Source organism: Pseudorasbora parva, chromosome 12 (assembly GCF_024679245.1).
Source record: "Pseudorasbora parva isolate DD20220531a chromosome 12, ASM2467924v1, whole genome shotgun sequence".
Taxonomy (NCBI): domain Eukaryota; kingdom Metazoa; phylum Chordata; class Actinopteri; order Cypriniformes; family Gobionidae; genus Pseudorasbora; species Pseudorasbora parva.
The window spans coordinates 27,362,754-27,375,822 of record NC_090183.1 but is presented as its reverse complement, the minus strand read 5'-3'; the positions used below and the strand labels follow the sequence as shown (position 1 = coordinate 27,375,822).

The 13,069-nt window shown below is 37.7% G+C and overlaps 1 protein-coding gene across 4 annotated transcripts in view; it reads right to left on the bottom strand.

The window, feature by feature from the left end:
• The window catches only part of lpp (LIM domain containing preferred translocation partner in lipoma), a 291,537-nt gene that overhangs the window by 113,901 nt on the left and 164,567 nt on the right, over positions 1 to 13,069 (bottom strand). For all 4 annotated transcript variants that reach the window (XM_067459632.1, XM_067459633.1, XM_067459634.1 and 1 more), the window contains 2 exons: positions 9,293 to 9,399; positions 3,273 to 3,395 (listed from right to left, as the gene is read on the bottom strand). In XM_067459632.1, the coding sequence (XP_067315733.1) occupies positions 3,273 to 3,395; positions 9,293 to 9,399 (230 nt within the window). The remainder of the gene's footprint in view (positions 1 to 3,272; positions 3,396 to 9,292; positions 9,400 to 13,069) is intronic.

Genomic DNA, 13,069 nt, shown 5'->3' with positions numbered 1-13,069 from the left:
ACTAATGTTGATGAATATAAACATAACATGAAAATATGTCTATGAAACCATAAACTAGTTAGTTAGTTAGTTAGTTAGTGTCCACAAGTGGAAATTTGTCTTTGGGTTCACCACAAAACATATTCAATATCATCACACAAATCACATAAAAAAACAAGTAACATAATCTCCCCTCACACACAGATCCCGGTATTTAAAATTCTAACAGCAGTTGGCAGAAATTACATTTTGATCCACCTTTTTCCTTGCATGAGGTTGCCTAAAACGTCTTTTTGATGGTAAAAGCAGGAATTTCATATTCAAGGGATGAGAACAATCTTCAATAATAACCTGTGCTTTTTGTTTGACTCTAGTTTGATAAATTTCATTCAGTGGTCTTCATGGCTGTCCTACAATTGCACTAGCAATTTTAACTACCCTGCACAATTTTTGCTTTTCTTTAACAGTTTTTGGCAATAGTCCATACCACAGTCATAATAAAACATATAATACTCTCGACAAGATTTGAATAAACCATCTGTAGTATATATATATATATATATGACATATGTTCATGCTTGAGCCTCTGCTCCTGTAATCGTGAAAGTACCCTTTTCGATCGTACCGCAGTGTCCTCGGAAAACGATTTCTAATGTCTACCGGAGGCGATTTCAACTGAAAGGGAAAGCTCACATTTTAAACGTGCTCTTCCCTTAGCAATAACGCTGATACATGGGCAACTCTGGCAACTTACCAGCAGCCATATCACCCTGTAGCCCAAGACTGGTTCCCCACTGAAGCTAAGCAGGGCTGAGCTTGGTCAGTACCTGGATGCATGGGAGACCAACTGGGAAAACCAGGTTGTTGCTGGAAGAGGTGTTGTGAGGCCAGCAGGGGGTGCTCATCCTGTGGTCTGTGTGGGTCCTAACGCCCCAGTATAGTGATAGGGACACTATACTGTCAAAGAGCACTGTCCTTCAGATGAGATGTTAAACTGAGGTCCTGACGCTGTGGTCACTAAAAATCCCAAATTTGCTCATTGGCCTCATGGCCTCCTAGTCATCCCCCTCTCCTGATTGGCTTCATCACTCTGTCTCCTCTCCACTAATCAGCTGGTGTGTGGTGAGCGTTCTGGCGCAATATGGCTGCCGTCGCATAATCCAGGTGGATGCTGTGGTTGAGGAGATTCCCCCTTCTATATGTAAAGCGCTTTGAGTGCAACATCATTGTGTAACTGTATTTAAATAGGAAAAACATGGAGGTGTTTGGTTGCTTCTAACTTGATCTCTGTTTGGTACCTTAGTGAATGAACTGGGCTTAGTGGGCTAAGCTAAATGCTATCAGATCGTCACCACGCGTCAGAGAGATTAAGTGTAGCACTCAGATGGGAGAGGTATGTATCAACTCGTTTTAGTTAAGGGAATAACATAGTTTAATATGGAAAAAGCGGTGAAGTATCCCTTTAATATATTTACATGCTCCATACCTACAAAGCAAACTTAATAAGCGAGAGGATCTGAAACTCAAATTCAGATCATATTACTACAAGAATTCAGACACACACCCAGTATATAATCGTCTCTATGCAAAATATCAACAAATGGACAATGGAACAGACATTAGCCATCAAAGTATCACAAATACTTACAGATATCCATTCAAGCTTAAGTTTTCAATTTTCATTTTTTGCAGTGTTGTGTTTGTGCAGACTTGCTCAATAATAATTTTCAAAGAGCGTCTCTCGAGGACTCTAGAGATCAGCAAATGGAATAGACCGACCCCAGAGAAGAAAAGAGAAATATAGACTGCTTGCCAAAAGCAGGGTGTTTCTAGTTCAGAGACAGCACTCTCCATTATTAAGCTTTGGCCGTGTAATAAAGCGAGCTCTATCTGTGGTGCTGTTTGCCAACAGGAGGGACTTGTGGTTGCTCCAAATGCGACAGCATTGACTCCGAATGCACTGGCCTACATTCATTGTGTGTTGAACTATTTAGTAAAGTGCCCTAGGGCTCAACTTGAGTGTCTGCTCTTAACTTCATTTGATAACTATTAATGATATGGGTCATTATAATTTTAGACTATAACACTTTCCAAAAATGAGAAATGACTGGTACACTTACACATTTTGATTTGCTTTTCATCTGTCTCGAATTGCAACCTAAATTGGTTCATCGTTTTTGTGTGTGATAACAGGTTCCCAGCGTGTTTTTTATTTTATTTTTAAGAAGGGCCTCCGTATTAAAATCAATGCACTGTGGGACTGAAATAAGGGCTAATAAATAAGATAGAGAAAAAAATAAGTACAAGATTTTGAGTTCTTTTTCACAGGCACAAGTCTGCTACTTCCACGGAATTATAGATGACAATGGATGGATGGACATTCTGGATTTCTCCGAAGACCTCATTCATACATCAAGTTTGAATATACGTAGAGAATCTTCATTGCATAACATATTTCTTTCTCCACTATAATAAAGGAATGTGCTGTGGTAAGGATAAATGTATAGTTTTGGTCCACTTCTTAGTTTTGGGCCACTTAATTTAACTTTTTTAGCTTTAGTTAGTGTGTAATGTTGCTACTTGAGCATAAACAGTATCTGCAAAGTTACAGTGTTGTAAGTTCAATGTAAACGGAGATATTGTCTCAAAGTTACAGCAGTTTATTGCTTACAAAAACGGCCGGTTTGGACTACAACAAGCTTCTTCCCGGGTTGGTGACATCATAAACCCTTGCTATCAGGGGCGTGGGACTGGGGGGATAAAGGGTACTGAGTAACCAGGGCCCAAGGCAGGGAAGTCCGTTTTCTATACATACACATACATGGTACGGGGGCCCAGCAAGATGGTTTGTACCCAGGGCCCAAAATTTGGTGCTACGCCCCTGCTTGCTATTTACATAATCACTGCCCCAGATGTGACTTCTGCCCGTAATGGTAAGGGGTGTGGCGTTTCCGGACAACCTGTGCTTGGCACTTCAGCCAATAAAAATACAGGAAACTACATTTGGCCATCTAACCAATCTAAGACCATTGCGTTTTTCGAAGGGATGGGCTTCATAGAAGCAGGAAGCAAACGAGTCGTTCAAAGGACAGTGAAAACAGCGGTGTGAAATAAAGGTCAAATATAAGAAAAATACGCAGTTAAAAAAAGAAGAAGTATTAAAACATGTTATACTGCGGCCCATTAACACAACCAAGCCTAGAAAAAAACCACGGAACCGCCCCTTTAATATGGGTTTCATATCATATATTCAGGTAATGTGTTTGCAGGAGGTTTAAAGGAGATGATGGTACCTGCGGCGTGCGCGGTTTGTATGGCGAGCTGCTCTCTAGGTCAGCAAGGATGCTGGTCAAGGAGTCGATCTCAGCATCCAGACTGGAACGTCTCTCTTCTATAGTTTTCCCAGGTCCTTTTATCTGAAACACACAGACACACTAACCTGTAATGAAATGAGGTCTTTTTTGAAAGAGAGTTGCTCTAAATTAGCTTACCCACACATGCAATAAAAGAACAAATGAAAGAAAAATAACAAAATATTATACACAAAGACAGGCAATTTAATGCTCAAATACAGCACATATTTCACTGTGGGCTACTGTTACAAAATACCTTAAGCATTAGAGCAATTGGTAATGTTTTCACTCATTTTGTCTTTGTGTTTTGTCTTTACACGTTCATTAAAATTAATCGTGGCCTCAGACAATTGGTTGAAAGAGAACGACTGTAACAATAAGACATGATTGTCTTTAGGAGAAAACCTTAATGATGTGAAAGAAAAAAAAAAAACAACAAGTAACGCTTTGTTGGTGAGACAGCTCATCTCATATTAATTGAATCACCCCTTAGCTCTCTCTCCCTCTCTCGCTGCCCGCTTTATCTGTTTTCACTCTACTTGAAAGTTTCACTGTCTCCCAAACTGACAATAACAAAGCTTCACTCTCGCAAAGTTTTATTCACACTCCGGGTACAGGTTTCTTTTTAAGATGTTTACACTGAGGTAGCATGGCACATCCATAAATAAATATCCCACCTCACTTAATCTAAATATTGGGTCTCACTTGATTCATGTGTCGTGCTGAGTGTTCTCACCAAGTCTCAAGGTATGCACACAATATCTTCTGTATGAGAATACAGATCAGTGCATTATAAATTACTCAAAGCATAACAATCTAGTGAACTTATATATTATAGACATACAATTTTCATTTAGAGTCTCCAAAATAAAGCTGGACCAAGTTTCCTCACCCCCGCAACTATAGATATCTTAATTACTATTTCAAAAAGTAAAAGATTGTATATATATATATATATATATATATATATATATATATATATATATATATATATATATATATATATATATGGATTGCATCCCTATATGACATTTTTGACATATTGATAATACTAAAATATCAAAATAAAATGTATATTTATTCAGAAATTAAAAACATGTTAATCACCTAAGAGATCCATTCAAGTAACTGTATGTCTTACCAGCATTTTTATTATGATCAATTTTAATTAGAAAACTATACTTAATGTACTATACTTAAGCAGTGTGGCACAACTGTTTAGTAAACTGTCGAGTTACTCCGACAGTGGTTTGTAATACCATGTAATGTAAGGCAAACTAAGGTCTTCCCAACTTTTCTTAAGCAAAAACTGTATATATATATATATATATATATATATATATATAACAATTGACTCTAAAGTCTAAGTCTTGGATGAGCAATACAACTGAAATCACTGAATCCTGTCCTTTATGTTGGAGAGGGAGTGAAGAACAAAATTATCAAAGGCATTTGAGGAATGGCAGCCATGTGACACACACAAAAAAAGGTGTGAGGGGCAGACTTTGACAGCCTTCTCACTCCTCATCAAAGGGGGAACAGCAACCTTCTCCCCTCTCGGCTGAAGGACACTGATATCTGTTCTTGTCCTCTGTGGCTTCTTCTTTCTTTTCCCTCATCTTTACATGACACTAGATAAATAAACGCCCTTTATGTGAACTGACATAGTTTTTGTGAGTGAGCACTCAACAATATGGCCTTGACATAAACTGTGGTTTTGAAATGGGACAATTATTATTAAAAAATCATAATAATAATTTATTAGAGCAGAAAATATTAATTATTAATTCAATGGTATAAATAGGGGAGGGGAGGGGAGGGGAGGGGAGGGGAGGGGAGGGGAGGAGAGGAGAGGAGAGGAGAGGAGAGGAGAGGAGAGGAGAGGAGAGGAGAGGAGAGGAGAGGAGAGGAGAGGATTGCCTGAGGCACTGAGCTCATAGGCCAGGATCAGTGACTGACTCTTACTCAAACTTATCTGTTTGGATTACCTGTCACAACCTATTACAACGCTAACATGCCTCTACTTGGAGCTGAGGCCCTAAAAAGCTTCCCAAGCAATCAGGGGAAAGGGCAAACAGAGATTTGCATCATTAATGCCAAGGTCCTGAACTAAGATGAACTTAAACTAAGAAGGAATTGCACCTGCTGTTTGCGATGTTTAGCGCTAGATTCGCTAAATAAATTATGCTAAGCAGGTAACGGCACAAACATGGATACAACGCTGAATCCTACTGGCTCAATTCCTGATCTTCCCGGTTTCGTTCTGAATTCTAAGTTGCAATCTCACATAGGCCTACTTTGCTTGGACTACACATAACCTGAACCGGTTTATAAAAGCATGTGTCATACGTAAATATGAGGAATAACTGCTGCTATGGTTGACAGAACTGATCCATGAACCGTATTAGCTTACAGTAATAGCAGTTAAATGTAAATACTGATGCACATTTCAGCACACTCGCAAATGTGTTGCTAATAAATGTAGAACCGTTTCAGAACAGTTTAGGTAAATGAGATAAATACACAGCGAGTTCCATAAGATTATGCGGTCTAAAACAACTTCCACAGTGCAATTCCCTGTATTGTTTCATTATTAATTATACTGCGTGCTGCAATTTATAAAAGGATCAAGAGTTTTTATTTTTTGGCCAAGTTCCTATAGCAACCAAGATTGAGTCACAAAAAGATCAACAACGATTTGCAGGAGGAACAAAAATACTGTAATAGCACATAAGGCCATTGGAAAATGCAAACACACACGTGTACACAGCCCCTATTTTGTGAGATGTTTTAGGTGAATTATCTTAATCCCATTAGGAGCACTGGACAGTCAGTTCAATAGAAGGACATAGTGTTATGAAAGAAAAGGCATAGCAATCTAATGAAGCACTTCCATCGGTTATGTAAGCCATCATTTTGCATTCTGGTAAGCACCGTTTGAAGAGAGGAAGCTGATTTAAGTGCTGAGTTTAATGAAAAACCACAGAGACAGATAAGTGAAGTTAAATAAAGACTGCATGTGTTGCTACGTGTTCTGTTACGGGAAACAAAATAATTTAGGCCAAGAATCATTTGATTATTCATGTTCACCGCGGCACTCCGGCCTCTTCCTCTTGTTAGTTCTGCTTAGATGCAGAAATAATTCAACATCCCCTTTTTCATTCATGAAAGATGTAGAAAACTGGAATTAGGGAAAGCCACGGGTCGAGCGGATTGCCGCTCGTTTTCGGTAAAATGCTCACGCACGTGAACGCAGAAGTACTGTTGCCAGAATCGAGAGCTAAAGGTTTTCAGGGGAACGGCGTGATGAATACTACAAAATGTGATTCTTTTCTATGTCACAAACCATCTGCTGTCACTGATCTCTCGTCTGAGATGTAAAGCCGGTTAAACTGACTCCAGGATGCCATTCATTTCTACAGAGGAATCGAGATCCTCGCCTCTACAGTCTGATGTCTTTTCTGTACTAGCCTAATTATCCGCCAATAACACCGTCTGCCGTACGCTGACTCCGTAGAGCTAGATCAACAAACGCGCTGATTCCCTCTGGACAGGCTTCCTCCCTTGCAGAGCAGCGTTCGTGGGAAAGCGATCCGGTGGAGGGTTTTAATAGAGCAGAGAACATGCCTGTAGTCACATCTAGAGCAGCAGATAAAATGGCCTTATTTAAAAATAAAAAAATAACAACGATGAAGACTTTACAACCGTCTCACTAAAATAAACAGCGGCGTCTTGGCGTCGCCCATCAGCGGCTAAATCCTGTCCTGCAGCAAACCTGGTCATATTGCAACTGCACGGACACATTATCAACAGGCCGAAGCAACAATGATGGAAAAATTAAAATAAAACCTCTCTCATTCTGCACTAATGTAGCAGTAGGCCATCAAACAAGGAGATCTACATTTTTATCAGCCCATGGATTCCCTATAGGAATCTAAGGAATACAGGCAGCTTGCGTTAAGTAATTAGAAAGATCAATAGGAGTAATCCCAATGAATATTAGTCAGAAACTGTTTTGAGGCTGTAGTTTAATGGCTGGACAATGAGCGTTTGGTTCCAAGGGGGGACTGACTCTCTGAAGGGGAAAATGACCGAGGTGAACCAATAGGTGTCAGCCTTCTCTGTGCCCTCACTCATTTCCAAAAGGGTGCCAAATGAACTAAAGAGAAATATAAACAACTAGGGCACACGCCTATCCTAAACAGCCACAAAAAGAGATGCAGACTTGGCTGGCCTTTTGTCTGTTTGTCGTTAACACACACGGAAAGGGATCTGAAGTGTGCTGAAAGTATTAAAGCAAGGCCCGTGTACCTTCAGGTAATTTTTTTTTTATGTTTAGGAAACAAATAACTAGAATTAAGCTTTTAGTTTACGGCTGCGATATCTGATTTGCATGGAACGTCAGACTAGTCCTCGCCGTCTTCTGTACCGTGACCAAAGACACCCCCCACCCCCACCCCCTTCATTTTTGTTATAATGGATGTCAATGGGGGAGAGGCTTCATTATGCTCAAAAAAACAGTTTTTGTGGGAAAATAGTTTAATGAACTGTGATAATGATGATACTGAGTCGACAGCCTATTGACTCATTTTAAATATGGTTTCATTTTGGATTGTTCAGAATTTACAGCTGTTTTTAAGAGACGTCAGAAAATTTTGCATCAGTTTCAGCACTTGTCATTCATTTCTATGGTATTCACAAACACGTGCGTCCCAATTTGCATACTTAACACTATTCTATGCAGTTTTGTATTAACATAAAACTTTACATAAAGAAAATCAAGTTTTTAATGTTTATATGCCTATGTGGTGTTTTTAATATGCTTTAAGACAAACCATGTGCAAATTCATAAGTCATGCTGAGTATTTTCTCCTTAATCTGCAGTGAAAAAAGTGAAAAAATGACTGAAAAAATTCAGTGTTTCTTACATCAAAAACTACCTTGTAAACAATCACGGCACCGTGCGGGTGGGCTTTAGCTTATCATTACTGGTAGAGCTGGGGGGATTTTTGATTATAAAATGAATTTAATTTTTTTTTTAAATACTGCTTGTTTTATTTATTTATTTTTATTTTTTTCTACTATTTATTTATCTATTATTGATCCGAGCTGATAACCAGTCTGACCTTCAACACTTGACCCCATTTGGTCGCAGTCTGGAGCTCTGATTTTAAAGAAATATAGAGAACATATGCATAGTGGTAGCCTACATCAACTATTATTCTGTGGACTAAGGCATACAGTACAGTTGAAAAAGTTTTATGGTCCCCACAATCCCGAATTAAATATAAGCAGTAAACAAAATGTTGTACCTCTTTTACCAAAAAATAAATTAAAAAAAGTAGCTTCATTCTCATTATTTTGTTTCTTAACAAAACACGAAACAAAACAGCACAAACAGTCAGTACTTTCTCATTTTTAGGATAAAATCAAAAGACCTCAAAATACACTGACAAAGCAAGTGTCCTGAATTATTGGGTCCGGTTCACATTGAAAATTAGCGATTTGAAAATTAATTTAAAACTGGAAAATTCTTAGAAAGAACTAATAATATTTAAGATTCCGCATTTCAGGTCACCAATTAAATAAGCAAATCTGTTCCCTGTGTGAACTTTGAACAAAAACAGTCAGACTGCTCTGCTTCCACTTGGAACATACACAAATCATGTTTGTTTCGCAAAAGCTTGTGCAGTTCATGCCAGCTGGAGTGCATGAATTAAAGAAAAAGGGGGACATTCCAAATACTGAATATTAAATACATATCAAATAAATAAATTGTGTTCATAAGAAGAATTCAAATGTTCATTCATTGTTCCTTCATGCTGTATTATATATATATTTATTGTTATTTTATATTTTATTTTCCAGAATATTTTTTGGATAATTTTTGGACCCCACTGGAGGTCATTTGCCCTTTTGGGTATACTGTACATTGTGATGACCCATTTAAAAAATCCCACCTGAAAGCCGAGAGATGTCTCATCCATGGGCGGAGGAGGTGGGAAGTGGGAAGGGGACGGGAGCCCGCTGCTGTCAATTGCAGGTGGAGGAGGTGGAGGATAGTCCCCTGTTAAAAAAAAAAAAAAAAAAAAAAAGATTGAGACCCAGCAAGAAAAATTTCAATTGGTAAAACATGTTTAAAAGCAAGACATCACATAAGTACAATGATAAACTCTCTTCCTCAGGGATGAATCAATCCACAAAAGGTCAGAGTGGGTGGAAAACTTTTGTAAAACCTTGATAGATCAAGCTGACATAAATCCGACACACCTAGATGTCACAAAGAACGGCAGACGAAAGCTTTAAGGAATGTAATACTTTCACATAACATGATGATTACCTACATTTTGTTTATATCTACAGCCTCCTTACAAAATGTCGGCCTGGGTAAGTACTTAAATGTGAGTAGAAATTGAAAGCAAGTGAGGCTTACACACACTTACCATATTGTCGCTGATGGATTAATACATTTAACAGCAACTATTTGCTTAACTAAGATGGTCTAAGCTGTAGTAAGTAGGTGTTTGTACAGATTGAAAATCTAAGTACTGTGCTCAAAACAAGTTAGATGGGACATTTGTCCAGCCAAGTGTGTGGCAACAAGCCAATCGCAGAGTTGTAAAGTCCACAGCTAATCCAGGGATTGGGCTCCACTGCATGTTTCAGGCAGGATCAAAATCTGCTTGCCAAATTATATTCTGATTTGACTGCACTTGTCGTCCAATTTAGGTCTGAATCATTTGACCGTCTAAGTACCAGTCCACAAGTGAGCTTTCCAAATGACAGTGTTTTAGGGGAGGCCATAGGAATTCACTGTTCTAACATTAGTCATTGAAGAGACCTTGGATGTATTTTTATTCGTGTTTATTTTTTTTTCAGTATTTTTGTCATTTTTATCATTCGTTTAGATCTAATAGATGTCAGAAATTTTGTTTATCCAAGCCAGGCCAAAATAATTAATTATGGTCTTGAAACGACTAAAATCCTGAAATGCCAACGCCTAATTTTTATAAAACATAAAATTGCTGTGAACATGGGATCAACATTCCCCAGAGGCACAAGAGCACTTTACATGAACTGTTTATGCAATAACCTTATGACCTCTGTGAAACCTCAAGCCCAACTACACCATAAATAAAAAAGGAAAAGCATTCAATATCCCCTTTCTCCTCCTCCTGTGATCTCTATTTGTACTTTTCTCTGCCTTAGCTCCTAAAGTCACTTGTAAGTTGCAAGTTGACATAAAATTAATATCTTAAGTTCCTTAATATCTTATGTCTCTCCAACATCCAATGATTTTTGGATTTCTCAATTCAGGGCAGTACGAGAGATGTAAATGTTTCAAAGATGGCATGATTTATTGAGGAAGCCTGGAAGAACCGGGCAAATTAGACCAAGAGAGGGAGGTGTGGGACAGTACCATGAACTACAGAGTAAACTGAAAGAGGAAGTTAGTTTTCAACAAAATGTGGCTAAGAACAGACATCGAGACCAGAATTTACCAAGATCGATCTTAAAAGAAAATGTAACTATCTGACAAACCTGAATGAATTAATACAATTTCAGTCATATGAAAACAAGATTTATAGAATTCCAAGCATGAAAGTCCAAAAAAATTACAGTCAATTTTATCAGTATAAACATGATAATATTAATAATAGCTTTATTTTAATACCAAGTGAGCTGCCTACATAGGAGATACAGCCTTTTCCAGTGTGAAGATTGATATAACAGCTAAATTAATTCATTGTTTTGGCCTCATTATAAGATAGAATTATATATTATTTTCAAAGAGAAGTCAAATTCATAATGCAATGTGACATGCTTGGTGAAGAAAAATGGTGGATAAGAACATTTTTAGTCAGTGTGTTAAATTAAAAAATTGAGGTCAGTAAGGTTTTTTAATAGTAATTAATATTTATAGTCATTAACTATCAAGGACAGTTAAGATTTGTATTGTTCTATTTCAAATAAATGCTGTTTTTTCAGTCAGAACATTATTGGGGGAAAAATGATCATGGTTTTTATTTTATTTTTAAATTAAAAAAATTAAGCAGCACAACTGCATTCAAGATTGATAATAAACAAAAAATGTTACTTGAGTACCAAATCAGTATATTTATTGCTGAAGGATCATGTGAGTGACATTGAAGACTGGAGTAATGATGCTAAACATTTAGCTTTGCCATCTATTTTATACATGCATACATACATACATATACACACACACATTATATATATATATATATATATATATATATATATATATACACACACAATATATATGTAATATTTCATAATGTTAAATAAATTCATAGAAATTCAGCCTTGGTGAGAATATGAGATAAAAAAGCATAAAATGTTACTGTCCTCAAACGTTTAAACGGTAGTGTTAATTATAAATCAACTTATTTCATCCATTTGTTTGCTCTCATTACAGTGCGTTATTCGTTCACAGCAGTGTTGTTGCCTCAGTACTGTGTTTCATAAGTCACTTATGAGGTTCCATTTCAATTAGGAATGCAATTGTCTATGTAGGCAGATATGGCAATACAGCTCAGGTATTAACAGAGTGAACACCTGTTGTCAAACATGAGAACTAACAGTAACACTTGCAGGGCCTCCCATGAATTATCATGTTATCTTCATGAGCAGAACATGTAACATCACATCATGTGCAAATTGTGCCTGACAACTGAGGTTGAAGTCGCTCACAGCTAATGCTATATAGGTCTCTGCCTTGTGACATAGTGTTGCGAAAAACAAATACGGACATTATATATGTGTGTTCAGTGAGGTATCTGTGGTGTGAGGTCAGCGAGTTTGGGACATGTTATCCGGTTGCTGGTTCGGCTATGGAGAAACCAGGGGGCCCCTGTGCCATGAATGAGAGAGGCTCCATTTATGCGGACCGGGAAGCAAAGGCAGTGCTTACTCGCTAATGAGACAAGCAGCAGGAACACCTACTTATTACCACACATTTCCACTCAACTCTTTATTGAGCAATTACACTCAAGTACCGGCTTTGTGAGAGCCGAATTCTAATCAGTAATTAAAGTTATTTGAAAGGACCATGAGAGGTATAATTGGTAATCAGGAACATGAATGTTGTTAAGGGTTGAGTTTAAAAAAAGGAAGAAAAAAAGAAAACCAGGCTATAGATGAAGCCAGTGGAGCATAATACCAGAGATAAAATACACTTCCTGTAACAGGACGATTATGTGTGCATTTCTCAGATGTGACCCATAAAGAAAGGGTTTTATTCCAATCCAATCATGTGCTTATGCAGATGTATTATGTGTTTGCATACACAGTAAATGCACATTTTATAACACGGCCTGCAACATAATTATATTCTCTCCGCTAAAAAGAGTGATTGACGATTGATGATTGACATGGAAGTCAATATATTATTCTGTTCGCTCTCAAAGCAAGCATATACACTGAACAAAATTATAAACGCAACACTTTTGTTTTTGCCCTCATTTTTCATGAGCTAAACTCAAAGATCTAAGACTTCTTCTATGTGCACAAAAGGCCTATTTCTCTCAAATAATGCTCACAAATCTGTCTAAGGCTGTGTTAGTGAGCACTTCTCCTTTGCCAAGATAATTCATCCACCTCACAGGTCTGGCATATCAAGATGCTGATTAGACGGCATGATTATTGATTATTGCACAGTGCAGCATCTCCTACGCATAGAGTTGATCAGGTTGTTGATTGTGACCTGTTGAATT